The sequence below is a fragment of the Ictalurus punctatus genome, chromosome 3 (genome assembly GCF_001660625.3).
Source record: "Ictalurus punctatus breed USDA103 chromosome 3, Coco_2.0, whole genome shotgun sequence".
NCBI lineage: Eukaryota > Metazoa > Chordata > Actinopteri > Siluriformes > Ictaluridae > Ictalurus > Ictalurus punctatus.
In genome coordinates, this window is record NC_030418.2 from 17269568 (window position 1) to 17288790 (window position 19223).

Consider the following 19223-nt stretch of genomic DNA (forward strand, 5'->3'; position numbering starts at 1 on the left):
TCAATCACTTTTAGAATTTTGTAACCTTTTTCGACGGCTTTCTCAATTTCGATAGATGCCCATGTTCCGATAAGAGCTCTCTCCTGAGCCGTATGATCGCAATGTTTTAACTGATGTTCGGCACACATTCTACATAGAGGAAAGAGGAGTTTGCTTTTTACATGAAATGGTAGAACAGGTGCCCACAGACCCCTAGGTGGTAATACCTTTGCTCTAATGATACCGAAGTAATTTTTCAGAGGTTGAAAGTCACGATAAATGATGATAGGGTGATCGATCGGGTATGTCTTTGTCTTATTTACGAATGGGTAAAGCGAGGTAAAGTCGAAATAATCGATTCTCTCACCGGGTTGAGCTACATAATGCAGGTTTAACGCGTTTGTTCGACCGCCGTACTTCATTCATTTCAATCTTCATTTCATTCCACTCGTGTTCCCACATCAGAGTGACTTGCAAATTGAGAGTGTCTTGCAAATTCTTAATTCTCTCCATCGATTTTTGACGGATATCTCCGAAGGTTGCGTTTGATTTAGTAAGAGGATGCGGGGTCATTGAGGGAAAACACTTTTCACAGCCGTGATAAAAACACCCAAGAAACTCAAAAACCTTACAGTTTTCCCCTTCCTCACAGTAACCATCTACGTAATAGTTACCGAACCTGACTTCACCTTCGTTCAACGCGTGGCGAATGGGTAGGTTTTGCGTTTTTGAAACATATTCGAGCCATTGTATGGAAGGTGTTGAGAAAGATTTCTGAGTGGTGATGTAATTATCAAGAGGCGGAATAGCTAAAGTGTCTTTACGCAGGAAGTTGGTTCTAAAGATTTTCATGCACACTGATGCGATCGTTATGCATTTAAAAGGATCGACCTTTGTACTATCCAGAATTTCTTGTCTGAAAGCTATACAACCCTTTCTCAAAATTTCTACATCGTTCACACAGTATTCCGCCATCTCTTTCTTGAAATCAAAGACTTTGTCAGAAACCGTTCTGTACCACTTAAAGAATTCTTCTCTATCCTTAGGCATCATGCCATCTACACCGTAAAACTTAGGGTCAGGATACGGCCCCACGTAATCCTGATGTTCTACGGTGTTCCAGAAATGGGGAAAATAGCCTTTCTTGCTTTCCGAAAAACCCATCGCTTTTGGGATGCTACTCAATTTCATGGGTAAGAACGATAGACTATCAATGTAGGACTGACGAAACGCGGTATCGATGAAACACAAAATTTTACCGCCTTGTGCTATGATTTCGGGTGTGATTCCTTCTTTCACTAAATGGTTTAACAAAAGGTATGAATCGAACCCTCTAGCGTTATGGGCTATAAACTTGTATCCGTGGTATGCATTACACCGAAACTTTTTAAAGAAGGCACTGACGCAATCATCCCCTTCAGCCACCCACTCCTCACCCTTAAAATCAATACAGCATATGAAATTAGCTACATGTGTTCCTGTTTCCTGCCTAGTCTCGAAATCGTAAAACACATAATCCGTATTTTCGCTTTCTTTCCTGACCCTCTGTATAAAACATCTATGCTCGATATCCTCATCGAGTTTTTGGCCACAGAGTATGCATTTCGAATGGGCACATACGTGATTCTCTCGATTAGAAGGTTTATCCCTTATCACACGTTTACATTTACCGCAGTAGAATCCCGTTTCACACATAGAATATTCGCCTTTGTGCGATTGAATCTTTGCTTTATGCCTCTCGAAACAGTATTGGGAGCTACACAGTCTCTGACACTCTGGACATTTAGTAACATTCTTAGGGTGTTTGTAACAATCGGGGTCGTGACAAACGTTGCAGCTATAAGCGCATTTATGCTTCCATAAAACGTCAAACCCCGAATGGCAGAAATGACAAACATGACTCGTTCCTAAAAGTCCGTTGATACTTTTAACCCCGTAATAGTGGTTGTCATGTAAAAACAAGTAAATGGTTTTTTCGTGGGGAGTCTTGCTAGTTTGAAAGAAAGAGTATCCGGCTTTGCTAGCAGAACAGTGTACGATTACGATTTTGCAATTCAAATGTCTCTCAAATCTCGGTACGTCAGCGAAGCTGACAGCGGTGTTTACGGATAATCCCACATCGTGTTGTAATTTTCTAGCGATTTGTTCGGTTTCAAAATCATTTTTTTCACGATTCAAAAGTTGGCTAACACACAAGGCGAAGCACATGTTGTCTCTGTTGTGAAAAATGTATAGATGCTGCATTTTCTTCTGCAGGGTTTCTGTTTTGAATATATGGCCTATTTTCCTTCTAATTCCACCACCCCGAGGTGGTCGAACGATTTGGACGACTATTTCAAGGGTATTATCGGTAAAAATTTCACGTTTACTCTGAATTGCATTTTCGAGCATGGTCAGAAAAGAACCTAAATCGATGACACCATTGTCTAATTGAACGCGTGATGAAACATTGATCGTATCACCTCTAATTTCAACGGTGACTACATCCTTGGCAGAAATTAAATTGTTAGCGATTTCAATCGCGCTGTTTAAAATCTCTAAAACATAATTATAAAAATCTGCAAAGCTGTCAACGTTCGCGATAGAAGAAAAATTCACTCTTCTCCTAATCTCAGTGTTGTTGAATCTTTCCCGATTAATTATTCTAATATTAGGATCTAATCCATCACCCTCTTGCTCTACTTGGATATCGGGCGAGTTTTCCATCTGAGAATCTTGGGTATCGGGCGAATGTGTGTTTTCCATTTGAGAATCTTGGGTATTAGGTGATTGTATGTTTTCCATTGGTCGGTTGCGTTCATTATCGTTTTCCGAATTTTGTGCAATATTGTCAGGGTTTTCGATTAAGTTAAGAAGACCGTCATTTATCCTCATAAGACTTTGATTAAGTTCGTGTATCATATCATGAGAAGATAACGGACTAGGTTCCTGAGCGTTTTCTGGAGTCGAGACGATATTCTGAACGGGAGGTAATGACATATTTTCATTGATTTGATTCACCACGTCTATTAAACATGGATTTATCTGCAAAGATTCTCTTTGTTCGATTAGGTTATTTTGTAACTCTAACAGACATTGATTTAATTCGAAAAATATGTCGTGCGACGTGACCGGCGTACTTGATACAGTTTGACTGGAAATTCGTCTGGGGTTTTCATTTTGAGTATTGTTCTGTTCTGACGATCTTAAATTTTCATTCAACTGATTGACTGCATCGATTAGATCAGGGTTTATTTGTACTGAATGACCGTGTTCATTTAGGTTATTATGTAACTCTAACAGACATTGATTTAATTCAGAAAATATATCATTCGGCGTTACCGTTGTGTTTGATACGACGTGATTTGGACTCTGATTAGGTCTCTCACTAACGACTTGGTGTGACGGTATTAAACTTTCGTTCAGCCTGTTGATCGCTTCAGTTAAATATGGGTTCAGGGGTGTGTGCGAATCATTTGAAAAACTCTGGTTTCCGTCATAAAAGAAATCATGCGATAATGGAGAATTTTCGGTTCTCTTTTTTTTAATCTCCATATCCGAACTGCATTTCAGTCGTTTCTGCGCCATATCTATCATACAATTTTCTAATCAACTTTATGCTCACTGAGAGACATCTATTCACATTTTCAAGCGTGCTGTACAGTAAAGGGATAAAATCTGTACCTCGACCAGATTCAAGTGTATAATCAATCTGTCCAAAGTTTTCCAATAAATCAGTCTTTGCTTCGAAGAATTCACGCCACACTGCGCAGATCTGTTGTAGTTCGATGTCTTGTTGAATGTCGGTTTCCGAGATGATTTCCTCTGGGTCTTCTATTGCAGCACTCGTATCTATAAGTCACAGAACATGTGAAAGAGCTTTTATTTATTTTATTTATTTATTTTTTTTGTGCTGTGTAAATAGAAGGTAAATATACTACAACTCACCTGAAATATCTCCGTCGTAATCACTGTTAGACACGTTTCCCTCAAATTCTGAATATGATACAAACAATGTTATATTCACGTATGAAAGACTTTTTACAGCATGAAACATTCACAATTTTATGTTTTGACTTACGTGTGGAACTCAGATTCAAAAGGTCCTGAGTGGTTGTTTCGGGAATCTCATCATCAGAAATAATCACCAAGCTGTCTATAAAACAGTAAAACATACTTTTAATAACTTAACATTCTCATTTTAGATCACTTCATAGATCCAAGAGACAAATTTTAATTACCTATACACTAGAAACAGATGAGCTTAACTCGGTCTTGCACTGTAATATAAATGTAATGAATATTTACAATTTAGATAAAGTATCGTACCAGATTACATAATGACCAGATAAGTATGATGATTTTTGTACTCAGAATGATTAGTTCTAAGTTTATATCAATATCATTGCCTACTGGATAATTACATAAACATTGTATTTCAATTTATATTTAACTATTAATTGATTAAAATACAAATTTTTACCTGCCGAGAAATCCATGGGGTCTGGAAATTCTGTTGAACTTTGCCGATGTTCAAACTTTCGAAGTAGTGAAGAACTGACTCTGGAAATTCGGTCGAACCCTTTCCGATGTTAAAACTTTCGAAGTGCTCGACTTTATAAACAGGTTCGTATGCATTCGAGTGTGTGTGTGTGTGTGTGGGGGGTGTGTGTTTGTGCTCGGGAATGCATCAGAACGGGGGTTTTACGTTGTTGACCTTTTGACCTAGGCCTGACTCGGAGTGCTTCATATTCTACGTGAAAGGAAAAGATTGTGTGTTCCCGGGACCGAGAACTTGAAAAGCAAAACGGTTCCTTTTTCTGCATCAAAAAAAAACCCGGCTGTACATCCGTTTGACATTACCCAATATTGAATCTTTTCATGTTCTAACATTTTTTCTATTCTTCCCAAAAAAGGGTGAGCTTTTTTCGGCGCGTTAGGACAAACATCAGCCATGTTGTAAGATCGCACACGTTGTTCTAAGTACAGAGTATTATAAAGCCTAGAGGGATGCTCGACTTTTATAAGCAGGTTCGTATGCATGCGTTTGTCTGTACATGCACGTGTGTGTTTGTGTGTGTGTGTGTGTGTGTGTGTGTGGGTGTGTGTGTGTGTGTGTGGGTGTGTGTGTGTGATATTTTTGTTTGGATGTGGGATACACATGGTCGTACCAGGTATGGTCACGATTTGGATGTGAACCAGATTTAACAAAACTATATATATTTTTATGACCTACCACAGAGAGCTTCATATTCTATGTGAAGAGGAAAAACATGAGTATGCAACTTGTGTCTGTGTGGGGTGGGGTGCAGTGGGGTGGGGTGGGGGGAACACATGGTCGTACCAGGTATGGTCACGATTTGGATGTGAACCAGATTTAACAAAACTATATATATTCTTATGACCTACCACAGAGAGCTTCATATTCTATGTGAAGAGGAAAAACATGAGTATGCAACTTGTGTCTGTGTGGGTTGGGGTGGGGGGGGGGACACATGGTCGATGACCTACCACAGTGTTAGAAAAACATGAGTATGCAATTTGTATCTGTGTGGGGTGGGGTGGGGTGGGGGAACACATGGTCGTACCAGGTATGGTCACGATTTGGATGTGAACCAGATTTAACAAAACTATATATATTTTTATGTCCTACCACAGAGAGTTTCATATTCTATGTGAAAAGATGTACCACGTGTGCGCAACGTGTGGGGCGGAAAAACACACATGGCAGCACCATGTATGGTCACGAATGGATGTGATCCAGATTTAACATAACTATTCATATTTTTATGATCATGACCTTTGATCTAGATATAGAGAGTTAGAATGTGTATCTTTTTGACCTTTGACCTATACCTGTCAAAACTACGGTTACAATCTATACCAACTATTTCTCTCTATCAGTCACATTCCTGAATGCTGAGTTTCGGTATTTTAATGATATCGCTCCACTCAGTCCCACAGACTTATAGTGCGTCCCAAAGCGCACACTTGTGTACTATTCTTCGCCATTTTGTAGTATAAATAGTGTGATTAGTGTGCTCACACTGAAACACAAAGTGCACTTTAAGTTCCCAAATGATGCACTCATTCAACCGAAAAAACGAAGCGTGGAATGATGGACACTTCAGGCGCTCAACGGTCGCAGCTTCCTTTATGTAGAGGATGGGGAGGGGCTATATCCATAGCTACAACCACAATGTTGATTTTAAATTGTGCAAAGCAAAATCCGCCTCCGTCTGATGGTGGATGAGTGCATAAAAGGAAACATCATCGTAAACAATAAAATGTACCAGTTCATTTTTTTTTAAAATCTGCTTAATTTCTCTCATGCTGGCGCCATCGCATTACGTGTGTTTCACGTAATTTGTCCGGAAATTAGCATCACACTGGTTCCCTCAACAAAATACCCAGTAGGATTTTCCCATTGGCTTTTGGATTATCACAAAAAATAAGCTCTGTGACCAACAAAAGTTTACAATACTAACACGTTTTGTCTATTAAGATAATTTTCACAAATTAACACACTTTAACAAAGTTAACAACTTTTATGAAGTTTGAAGCCTAAATACAACCGCCAGAAGTAAAAATCTAACCATACTCTATAAGAGAACCACACCACAGTTGCTCGACTTCAACGTCACCATAATCTAGCTTCCGACAACTTTTCCAAACTTTATTTAAAAACATTTTATATAATTCAGATTTACTCTGTGGATGAATCTTCATCCACATTTTCTGGAAACTGTGCACAGCATTCCTGAACCAGTTTATCTGCAAAGTTTTTCCTGTTTGGCGTGATGACGTTTAACGTCCCGACAACCTCTGTAGTCACATTTATCAACTTGTTAGTGACTGCCTTTTTCAATACACGTAAAAGCTTTTAAAAAATAATGAGTGGCAGCACGTACAGTTTGCAGTTCTTTAAGAGTGACTTCATCATGTCAGACTTAATTTTTTTTTTTCACAACGGTTCTATTCTAACAGTTGTTCATTACATTGAAAGCTGTGGCTTCTTTAAGAAGAATTTTCGTTGATGGAGCAAAAATAACCAAAATATTTAGCAGTGTTGTGTGAAATTTCAGTTACTCCATAGTAATTTCTTGTTTATAGCACTGTTGTATAAAATCAATATCACATTCACAGTCAGCCATGAAAACAGCCTTGGTGGTATTCGATACAACATCACACTTGCTTGTGCAACATTGCTTAATTGAAAAGCAAAAATTCTAACCCATCATATCATTTTAAAAATCCTTAAATAAAAGCTATTGTAAGCGTTGTGCAATGTAGTCCAGGGGAATGTTCTTTTAAAGTCTGCTATACTGCACATTTACTTATTACTTTCACCACTGTTGAAGTCAAATCAAGGAGATGTTTAATGTAGGGTTGTCACAATACCATAAACATATCTTAGGATATTATACCAGCTGAAGTATCATGGTACAAAGTAGTATCATGATACCATGCAATATTGTGTTAATTCATAATTCAAATTTACAAAATGAACCAAAGTTCCAGAAATACATAGATATGAATGAAAACAGACTAACTGAATTTTCCTCTGAATACTTTATTATTGAGAATGAAATATAATATTGAGAATTTTGGAAAAACTAAAGAACAATCATATGTACAATTGGCAAGCAACTAATTCAATGTGCCACATATTTCATCTATTATTCCCTAGAACTATGAAATCATGCAAATGGAAGTTGTCTTCAGAGTACTAAGATTGAACACATCATTAGGAATAAATAACTGAATTTGGAAATGTGCTCTGAAAAAAATCATAAAATTGGGAACATTAGATTGCTTACTATCAAACACAGCTAATTTAATTACTTACACAAAAAAGTTAGCATAACGCTAGCTCGCTTACTCACAAACTCAACTAATTTTAGTATTTACACACAACAGTTAGTATAACGTTAGCTCACTAGCAAATATGGCTAATTTTAAAGCAGTGAGATATTTTATCGAAAAATAGTATTAACTGCTGCACATACAACATTACTTAGAGTACTACCACATTGATGATACTACTGTTTGAAAAATACAGTGGCACTGTGGCATTTCGAAGCTTTGATATTGCAATACTATCATAGTACCAGTATACCAGGCAAGCCTACCTTATTGTCATCACAGTCATATTATGCAGTACACAGTGACGTGAAATAACATTTCTCTCTGACTTAAGGTGCAAGATGCATGTATAGTATGCACTAGTCTGACAGGACATAACAAAATAAGCAAAATAACTTATTATGATAATAAAATAAGCTAGCATAGGAGTGGAGCTTCAAATCTTACAAAACATATATATATATATATATATATATATATATATATATATATATATATATATATATATATATATATATATGGGTTTCTTTAATAAAATTTTTTAAATAAACTAAAAACTTCAACAGGCACAATATAAATGGCTGGTAACAAAGAAAAAGCAATCAAAATAAATATCTGTAATGAAGACTTAAGTCAAAATTAAATATCACACACATTCATTTATCCATTCAGTCAGTCAGTCAATCAATCATTTGTTCATCAGTCAACAGTATTGTGATGTAGCTGTAGCCTATCCTGGGAACAATGGGCACAGAGTGGGAAAATAACATGAACGGTCAATCAGAGGGCATGAAGCACATCTATAGTTAACACATCATTCACACCTGTAGTTAATTTAGCTTAGCCAACCCACCCATGTGCATGTTTTTGGGAGGAGTGAAGAAACCTGGAGCAAACCCACATGGATACAGGGAAAACATGTAAAATTCTAAACGTTTGGGCTCAGTATGGAACCGGGGACCCTGGAGCTGTGAGGCACCAATGCTACCCACTGAACCAAATTTTTATTCTTTGAATTCCTTACTTAAATAGGCATAGCTCCTAATTCCAAGTTAAGAAAACCACTGGATTTCCAATAATCATTTCGGCTTTATTTAAAATTATTTTTACACTTATATTGAAAACAAAACAAACAAATAAATAAATTTGTATCAGAAAATGTAACAAAGTATACTTCATTTCTAACATTAAACATAAGAATTTGAAATGCAATCTAAATATAACCGCAATTAGCATCTAATTAAACTAGGAGCTAGTCATGTTTTGATGGAATTTTGTAAATGGAGTTTGTTAGCTGAGACCATTAATAGATGTCAAAATGTGTTAGTGACTTCTTTGCTCTTAGAAACATTCTGCCACAAGAATTGCAAAATCAGTTTTAAATATGCTTTCAACCATATCCACACTGATATACCTTATATTGCCAACTGATTGACGCAACATTTATTAAATAATAGCATTAATTGCTATACTGGGGCTGAATTTGAACACTATTTAATGTACACTATTGTATGTGTGAGTGCAGACCACATCCTCAACAAAATGACATGAAGAGTAATTGTGGAATTAATTTTAAAAAAAGCTGGGGACATTCAATTGCTCTCAATTGCTGAGAAATTGTGCTGAAGTCTTAGGTAGCTTCTGCTCTTGGATAGGAGTTGTTGAATAGTAAGGAGGAGGTGGGGACATTGTGGATACCAAAACTTTGTCACTGGTGGAGAAAGAGTGAGATTTTGATTTTGTTAACTAGGGAAATATTGCAATGAGACACCAGACCATCACAAGGCACCATGCACAGACATTCACACACTCCAATACACCAATAGGCAATTTAGAGTCACCAATCCATCTACCTGCACATACTTGGCAGTTGGAGGAAATTGGAGAACTTGGAGCAAACCTAGGTTACAGACAGTAACCCAAGCTCAGTATTTAACTGTGAACCCTGGAACTTCGAGGTAGCAATGCACCACCACCATGCCACCCACTTTAATTGTGTATAAAGTCCTACTTTATTAAAATGAACTTAAAAAAATGAATACAAGGCCATAATATGGTAGATCCTTTATTGAGATGTTATATTCAAACCTTAAATTTGTGATTATCTGAATTTACATCACTGGCAGGGACACAGGGTCTGAAGGACATTCTCTCGTACCTGCTCACTTCCACAGAACTTGAACCTGTCACAGAGAAACAAAGATATGAGAGTTCGGTGTTGCCTTTGATTGTCCTCAGAAATCAATTACCCAGTTCTGCTGGATTTGACAGGGTTTGAGTGCTGTAAGAATTTTCTTTAGTACTATTAATTTGCTGGGCATTTATTGAGCTTGGTCCTCTCTGCTCATTTTTAACCATACATCATGTCCATCAGATATCATCAATTACTATTTATTCTTGCCATTGCTTTACTGTAAACCCCTGTCCTGTGTTGGCTAACCAGATCAGAAGATAGAAAAGGACTCACGTTTTCCTGTCCCGGCCTCTCTGCACTATGATTTGAGTGGCACCAAACTTAGGCAGCAAAGGGTTTAATACATCGTTGTTCCAAATAAACTTTACATGAGTCAATTCATCAACATCCTTTTCAACATCGATGAGGAGCTCATAGGTACTACCAGGTGACAGCGTGCCACTGAAACAAATAAGTCAGAGCTGTCTTTAACTGTTATTTCTTAAAAAATTATCTCAAAGATTCAAAACAGTGGTTTATATGGCAATGTTAGTTCTGTAAATGTTATAATTTGTTTTCCATACAATATAAAACATAATGGAGCATGTTACAGGGTGTATGATGCATACTTGTAATTCTGATACTGGCGAGTATTTCCATCAACACCATATAAAGCCACTTTGAAGTATCCTTTATTGGTTTGAGAGCCATCAATAGTGACGGTCACCTTATAGCGATAACCTAAAAGGGAAAAGGATTTTATCATCAACAGACATCTGTCAAGTATTGTTCTTCATATGCAGTCCTACAGGAATAACTGGTTACATCCATTTTAGAGTGCCTTTCTAGTAAAGTAAATAATAATATTAGTTGGATGCATTTTACATGATGGTTTAAAAGTAGTGTTGACCCTAGTTCACCTTGTGTTCCATCTAACAGTAAGAATAATGAAATTGACAAAATATACAGAGCAGCATGCAAGGTGGGAAATAGCAAATTGTGAACACGGACTCATTTGCTTTTGTGAAAACTGGCTAGCAGGCCAAATCTGTTTCATAAGCTCATATTTTTGAATTACATTGCAAAAATTTAGTGCCTAGTTTGTTAGCACAAAGGCACATGAAGTTAGCTAGGTTTCATACTTCAAAATAAACAGACAACATAGACCTAATGCAAAAATTGACCTTTCAGTGGGCTAAAAAACTCCCAAAAATCTACAGTTGGTAGTCTGTAAAAATGGCTAGCTATGAGACATGCATTTAGTTTCATATGTAAGCAGCTGTATAGTGAGGGTGGTAAGTGCAAATATGTACGTGAGAAGGGCCGAGCATCGCCTGTGTTCAGTTGGAACCTCATCTTATCCACTCCATTGGGCACTTTAAATTGGTCAGCATGGTGCCCCATGAAAGGACATGAACTGTTGGAAGCACATGGGAAGCAATGCCCCTAAAAGAGAAATTTAGCAAAAACCATTTATCTTCAAGAAGTACGTGCTCTTTATATTTTATATAGAACTAATTTCTGATTTCACTCCTTAGCAGGAATCTTTTCTCTGTTCTACTGAAAAAAAATGTTCAAGGTTTTTATTTATTTATTTATTTATTTATTTATTTATTTATTTATTTATTTATTACATACAGTGCTCTGATTTCTTCTGTTTTTATGTATATCTCATACTAAATTGTTATTCAATACCAACTGAATCTGTGTGAAAATGTATTGGCCCCATAGTTACTAATTCCCCAAATCTATGAAACTTACCCAGTCTTACCCAGTAACACACTATGCCAAAATTGAAAGAAATTCCAGAAATGATGAGGAAGAACGTGATTGAAATACATCAGTCTGGGAAGGGTTACAAAGCTATTTCAAAGGCTCTGGGACTCCAAAGAACCACAGTGAGAGCCATTGTCTCCAAATGGAAAAACTCGGCACAGTAGTAAACCTTCCCAGAAGTGGCCAACCTTCCAAAATTCTTCCCAGAGCACAGCAATGACTCATCCAGCAATTCACAAAAGAGACAAGGACAATATCAAAAGAGCTACAGGCCTCTCTTGCATCAATAAAGGTCACTGTTCATGACTCCAATATCAGAAAGACACTGGGCAAAAATGGCATCCATAGAAGAGTGGCGAGGCGAAAACCACTGCTAACCCGGAAGAACATTAAGGGTCGTCTGAATTTTGCCAAAACACACATTGATGATCCTCAAACCTTTTGGGAGAATGTTCTGTGGATTGATGAGTCGAAAGTTAAACTGTTTGGAAAACAGGGGTCCCGTTCCATTTGGCGTAAACCAAACACAGATTTCCACAAAAAGAACATCATGCCTATGGTCAAGCATGGTGGTGGAAGTGCAAGGGTGCTTTGCTGCTTCAGGGCCTAAGAAACTTGCAATAATTGAAGGAAACATGAACTCTGCTCTCTACCAGAAAATCCTAAAGGAGAATGTCCGGTCTTCTGTCTGTAAATTGACACTCAAGCACAACTCGATTATGCAGCGAGACAATGATCCAAATCACAGGAGTAAGTCCTGGTCCTAGAAGTAAGTGAAAGACTGATCTCCAGTTATCGGAAGCATTTTTTTTGCAGTTATTGCTGGTAAAGGTGGAACAACCAGATTTTAAGTTTAAGGGGGCAGTTAGTTTTTCACATGGGTGATAGATGTTAGATAACATCTATCTGCACCTGTTCTGCACCTTTTCACTACCACTTCAAAAAGTCTAAAGCCAGTCTAAAACCAGTAATATTTACAGGTGTTCTCTAGATTAGCACTTTTAAGTGACATAAAATTGAGGCACAATAACATCAAAGATGTACAGTAGCTAAGCAGTTTAAGGTCCTTGCTCAAAAGCCCAACATTGGCAGCCCTGGGATTTACATGTACAGCCCTTCAGTCACAAGTACAGACATTAACTCCTTGACCACTTATTTTATTAAATCAGGAATGATAAATATGTCTAATTCTACTTATTCTTGCAATTGTTCATCTTACTCAGACTGCTTACTTACAGACTCAAACATGGTCTTGTTGGAACAGGGGTATCCTAGAAAGCCTTTGGGGTTTAGGATGCTATCACTGTAGTACTTGTAGGCTCTCAGATGATTGCAACCAAAAAAGTCATGGATACCTAACAAAGGGGAAGAAAAGAAACTCACTAATAATAATTACATCAATAATCACAATTATCAATGAGATCAGGTTGATTATGCATATTAGAAGCCTGGAATATTATTAATATGGTGCCTCACCTTCCCAAATGCCATTAATGTCAGCAATTTGTGAGATTATATTCTTTTCACAACCAGGCATGCTTTCTCCTCCATTTGGGTAAAAGTCAAGGTGTCCAACAGCTTCAGACATTCCAAATCCTAAAAGGAAATGGAATATTTAACAATATTAGTGCAGACTGCATTATATGTATATACTTTATATTAATTTGGTCACTTTTTCTTACTGTGAGCTAAAGCACTTAAACACCAGACTTGCCAACAAATCTGTTACAAGCAGTAAGTAAACAGAATCCTGTCCAAAATCTCACCCAGGTGGGGGATCACAGGAAGCGCATCTGAGTGAATGACATCAACAAACAGGGCATCGCTGGGGTCCAGTCTTACCAGAGGAGGACAGCCCTGGAAATAAGGTTCAGCCGGGTCCAAACCTTAAAATGAAACAAAAGTATTTGAAAAGATTTCTGGAAAGACACATTACACAACTTTTTTGTCCCTTCACAGTTACTCTTTGCTGTATTTACAAAATGTGTAGATATGATACACACTGTTCACAATTAAGTAATTTCTTATCATTTCTGTATTCAGTGCAGCCCAATGGTAATACCTGTAATTCTTCCCAGCCCCGGTGTCCTTCGACCAGCCTCTGCAGCCATGTGTGCACCCAGGCTGTGCCCAATAATGTGCACATTTTCAGGATTCTGCTGGAAACTTTCCTGAAGTCATGTCAGTATATTTAGATGGGATATATATATAAACCAGCAGAGGTTGACCAAATAGCCATAAATGCATAAATAAAACACAGGACACAATACTCAAGAAAAAAGTCAACAAATATGGCAAACACTTTATAAAAATTTTATTAAAACTATTAAATGACAAATATAACAGTAATAATAATAATAATAGTATGTGCCACTCAAAAGAATTAGAGTACTGTAAAAACATATTTTAAAGGCAATCTATTTAATCTTTTATTTCTCACGGAACAATTACATTTATGTGTGAAACTTATGTTTTTGTTGTTCGTGCTCCTGACGTGTGATGATTCCTGTTTTAAATGGCTGTGAGTGCAGGTGTTCAGTTAGAAGCCGAACCAGTTACATACAGCACAGGGTTTCGGGCATTATAAAGTTGTTATATAATGAATTATTATTTTTTATATGTTTTGAAAAAAATAAATAAACTATTAACACCACAGACATACATAAGGCATCTATGAGTTTTTTATATCCAACTTACCTTAAAGATGGAAATCATATAAGCTATCTGAGCTCCGATCACTCGAATGTTATTCGCTGCCTGTGTGTACAGTGTCCTTGAACCAGATTTCCAGTCTACACAAATACAGTTTATATCCTCCAGGCTCAGCATAAGCTAAGAGACAGATATTATACATAAAGATTATGAAATCATAGACTTGAAATAAAAGAAACAAAGCATTGCTAAAGTACCTTTAAGAATATACTGAGATAAAAATAATAAGCATCAAACTTTAATACACTAGATACTGCTTTGGTTTTACCTTACACATGTCAAGAAGCCAATTTGCATCCCCTTTGTCGAGAAATCCATGGGTTATAAAACGAGTCTTTCTGCTTGGTCGATATGTAGACTCTGCAATGACATTTGCATTTGTACTGATTTCCTGGAAGAAAAAAACAAAAAACAATTAAACAATTAAGAAAATGTTTATATTATCTCAAAAGAGATATCATTTTGATGCTACTCCTTAAATAATACTTTAGGGAGGCTATGTCACATTAAGAAACTCATTTTTGAATGAAAAGGAAATTCTCTTATATCATGTACTCTCATATTTTGAACTGTATTAAGACACCTTGGATACGGGGAATACTGGGTTGTAGTTTCTGTTTGTGTGTCTCTGTGCTATTAAATACCTATGATGAATGTATACATTTAATTACCTCTTTAAATAAGCTGATCAACTGTCATCTTTCTTATAGCTGGCACATGTATTTTCTGTCTCTTGAAATGACTTATTTTCATAGTGTGCTGCGTGTTTTGTTTTGTCTATCTGGCTGGCACCCACACCAGTAGAAACCATCCACGCACTGCCGTTATCAATGTGTATAAATACTTCTGCTCTGCATGAATAAAGTGGGATGTCTGTGTGAACATGCATGAAGTCAGTGTGTGTTCATTTTAGACCCCCCAGGCCTGAACTCTGCAGTAAACCACACTTTCTAGCTCATAGCAGCACAGAAATAAAAGTTAATAGAAGTAATGGTAGAACAGGCTGAAAGGGCTGACGGAGGTCTGGAAGACATAATCTGAGATTTGGAGATTCCTGAGATGCATGGAAATCCAACAATTTGGAAATCTAACACATACCCTGCTGGTCTCATATAAGCATCGGGAGATAATTAATTAAAATCACTTCACTTTAACATTCAAACATAAAGGATATTTATCAGTGATGTGATGATGTATTGACAAGAATTTATTCTACACCACAGGTTCCCAATCCTTGTCCTGGACTATCCAATTTCCTGCACATGCTAGTGTTTTCCCTGCTTTAACACAGCCACTTCAACTCAGAACGGACTGTTACTGTGCTCTAGACATCTCAACAAATTTGTGCTTATGCACCGATTATGTTTTGTACATTTTAAGCGCTGTTTAGACTTTGAGTAGAATACAGAAGGGCACAATGCTTATTTGCATAGAAGTCAAGACTTACCTCGTAGCAATCAGTGTTCTGTTGTGTGAAAAGAAGAAAGCTGGCATTGTTCCTCTCAGGACTCCATGGTAGGCGTGCGATGGGTCTTTCAGTAGTGCCACTCCATGGAATCTCATCAGAAAAGCATCCCAGCTTGTCAAAGCATACCTCCGCACCTGTCAGTCAATTCATACAAATGAAAACTAAAGATGTTGCTTCAGTGTGCAGAAGATTAACTCCTGTTTTTATGGTCCATAAAGTTAGTGTCTCTTTTGAAATATTTATAGGCACATACTGTTTTTATTTTGCAACAATGTGGCAATTCTTTACTGAAAGTCAATTAAATTTGTTTGGTTCTTACCATATACCGCCCCAAAAAGGCAGTTTAAAAGTCCTCCAATCCATAAAATCCACATCTGCAATCATAAAACAAAACATACTTCAGCAGAATACAAATCAAACCCTATCTGTTAAGCATCTAAACTATACAAATATATACTTTAATGGTGACAGCAACCTGAGATATATTCCCCAGCTCCCTATATACCTATATACCTATATATATATATATATATATATATATATATATATATATATGTGTGTGTGTGTGTGTCTGTGTTATTTGTCTGTGAAAGGGAAAAGTCCAGGTGAAGAACTGGCACAAGTTGTTGCCTAAATAAACACCTCCTCTGAGCTTTCCACTGTGATCGTTATTATCTACACAGGAAAAGATTTAACATAATGTACTATCTGAATTTGTAGGGTCACTTAGGGTCACCAGATGGACTTTGAATTTGATCATAGTCCGGTTTTGAGGTACTGACTGTCTGAAAGATTCTTGAAATAATATTCATTCGTTTTGTATGGCAAACCTGGGTTTTTCTGTCTCAATGTTGAACTCTCTGCTTTATGAAACTATATACATATATTGTCATGTAAATAGCAGAGAAAGCGTAAGACTATGATTCCCATCAGCCGCTGCACCTAGTCACATGTCTGTTTCACCTGATTCACATTTGGCTCTTTAGCACTTGTGTATAAATAGTCACATTCTGCACTGCAGGAGTTGTCTTGCATTGTTTGGTATGTCCATCTGTATCATGTTATTGTAGTCCGGTTTCATGTAAATCTTGATCTGTTTGCACCTTAATAAAACGTTTCAATTGTATTCTGCATTTGCATCCACCTCTAAATCAATATTGTGACAGAACACAAAACTGAAAACAATGGATGCAGCAGAAGAAGAGTCCAAGAGGCCCTTTATGAAAGGGAAAAACCAAGCTGGGAGAAGGAAGGGAGATTCTCCCTAATCAAACCCTATTGAGAATGGCTTGATGTGATGTACGTCATCAGGGCTCATATCAAGAAGGAGCCTTCCAACCAGGCTGAAGTCATCTCCCACCCTTCCTCCCCTACTGTGAATCTCTTTCAGCCTGCCAAGTCAACGGAGAATAGCCTCCCTGCTTGACTGACGATGTCGTTCTGCCTCCCTGCTCAGCTGAAGATGTCGCTCATTTTCTCTGCTTCGCAAAGAGCATCACTAACCCCTCTGGCCTCGTGGAGAACTTCGCTTCCCCCGTCTGGCCTCGGGGAAAACTTCACTACCCCCTCTGGCCTCACGGAGAACTTCGCTCCCCCCTTGGTTCCTTGTTCCTCCCGCTGGCCGCTCAGTAGCCGTTGCTGCGCTTAAGCCAGGCCAGGGATATCACATCATCTGTCTGCGGTGTGGAAGTGACCACCCCACACCTGAACCTCAGAGAACACGTCAAGCATCCTCTGTCCAGCCCCGCAAGGGATGAGAGACAGTGGAACTCTGAAGTGCTTAGGGACATCTGGTCTGGGGGTCCTGGACCCACTCTCGAATTGATTACGTGCTTCGGAAGACTCGCGTTGGGGTGGTCTGTCATGTAAATAACAGAGAAAGACTATGATTCCCATCAGCAACTGCACCTAGTCACATGTCTGTTTCACCTTATTCACATTTATTCACATTTGGCTCATTAGCACTTGTGTATAAATTGCACGTTAAGCACTGCATGGGTTGTCTTGCGTTGATTGGTATGTCCATCTATATTTTAGTCCTGGTTTCAGGTAAGTTTTGTTTTGTGTTTTATTTGCACCTTATTAAAGTTCTATTCTGCATTTGCATCCGCCCCTAAATCAATATCACGACCTATATATTTCTCACAAATTTCCTAGTGTCACAATCTTGCTGGGAGATGGCGCTGCGGTGATGACGTACACAGTCTGCTGGAGAGCACGTGCACGAAGTGCGCATGGACGCTAAGGCTTTGTTTACAATGGACATGTGCACTTGTTTTGGTTCCTCTTCTGTCCCCGCCCGGTTCAGTTATTGGCGGAGGTGCGAGGGTGTGTTGTGAAGTGTTGCCAGCTGTCAGCAATTCAGGTAATTGTGACTGGTTATTTAAACTTGTCGCATTGCTGTGCACGTTGGGCAGTAATAGAGTAGAGAATAATAGATGAAAGACGGAATGTATAATGGTGCCAGGCGGTAATGTGTCCATGCTCTGTCTAGTTTCCTATTCCTAGTTCCAAGCTCTAGTTAAATAAAGACTTTTCTCCTGCGCTTACTTCCTGTTTGAGTCCTGTTTCGTAACACCTAGGCTGTCTGTCTGCAAAGATAATGCTGAGTAATAATAGTGTAGTAAAAGCTAGCTAGTTTATTGTGGTTTCCTCAAGCTGTGAATTTTAGACTTTGATCAAAGTGCAATAATGAAATAAAACAGAAGCCTGATCAACTCAGTTTGTAATCAAATTGTCTGCAATGCTCCTGCACCATCACACCATCATCCAATCAGAGAAGAGTGCTTACACCCTATGTAAAGAAAACTTGATTGGGTACCCTAATGAAAACATGGGAAATTTAGCCAAAGAATTAATTAGTGGAAGGACGAACAGGCGAGCGAAGAGACAACAATGAAGCTCATGATTTAATGCAATGACTAACTTTTATCTCAGGTTATGAGGCTTATTCAATGCTATTGAATAAAATTAATACTTTTTTTTTTTTTGTAAACTCCCAATTCTTTGATAAAGTGTCTCTAATGTGTGCTTTGCCATAATCACATTTGGTTACAAATGTAGAGGTAGGCATGCAATTGCTTGTTCTGTTCGCTAAAGGTCATTTTAAAATAGTTTAAGATCATTCACATGGAGATAATATACATAATAGTCAGGGATTCTTTAAATCGTTTATGGTGTAAATATTATGACTTATAATAATCTGCAAATCTTGTTTGCGCATATTATATTAAAATAATAGGATAATAATAATATTACAAATTATATTAT

At 37.7% G+C, this 19223-nt stretch overlaps 2 protein-coding genes across 4 annotated transcripts; both read right to left on the reverse strand.

Moving 5' to 3' along the window:
• Positions 1 to 342: 342 nt before the first annotated feature.
• LOC128628731 (uncharacterized) lies at positions 343 to 4533 on the reverse strand. Its single transcript, XM_053679038.1, has 4 exons — positions 4200 to 4533; positions 4040 to 4114; positions 3907 to 3954; positions 343 to 3810 (listed from the first exon to the last, which is right to left on the reverse strand). The coding sequence occupies exon 4, from the start codon at positions 3553 to 3555 to the stop codon at positions 343 to 345; it is 3213 nt and encodes a 1070-aa protein (XP_053535013.1). The 5' UTR covers positions 3556 to 3810; positions 3907 to 3954; positions 4040 to 4114; positions 4200 to 4533.
• A 5343-nt stretch (positions 4534 to 9876) lies between these two features.
• On the reverse strand, positions 9877 to 16524 carry lipp (pancreatic triacylglycerol lipase). Of its 3 annotated transcripts, none has more exons than XM_053678761.1 (13): positions 16429 to 16524; positions 16273 to 16327; positions 15933 to 16087; positions 14754 to 14876; positions 14471 to 14605; positions 13836 to 13944; positions 13540 to 13659; positions 13250 to 13369; positions 13010 to 13128; positions 11311 to 11443; positions 10627 to 10738; positions 10292 to 10459; positions 9877 to 10007 (listed from the first exon to the last, which is right to left on the reverse strand). In XM_053678761.1, exons 2-13 carry the CDS (start codon positions 16325 to 16327, stop codon positions 9941 to 9943), a joined length of 1416 nt encoding a protein of 471 aa, XP_053534736.1. In that variant the 5' UTR covers positions 16429 to 16524; the 3' UTR covers positions 9877 to 9940.
• Between the last annotated feature and the right edge of the window lie 2699 nt (positions 16525 to 19223).

Excerpts from the sequence above, each read along its gene's own strand:
- LOC128628731 (XM_053679038.1), bottom strand. The coding sequence starts at position 3,555 with ATGATAGATATGGCGCAGAAACGACTGAAATGCAGTTCGGATATGGAG.
- lipp (XM_053678761.1), bottom strand. The coding sequence starts at position 16,327 with ATGTGGATTTTATGGATTGGAGGACTTTTAAACTGCCTTTTTGGGGCG. Across the intron at positions 14,877-15,932 it reads AGAACACTGATTGCTACGAG|GAAATCAGTACAAATGCAAA; the intron begins GTAAGTCTTGAC and ends TTTTTCTTCCAG. Across the intron at positions 13,129-13,249 it reads CATTAATGGCATTTGGGAAG|GTATCCATGACTTTTTTGGT; the intron begins GTGAGGCACCAT and ends CCCCTTTGTTAG.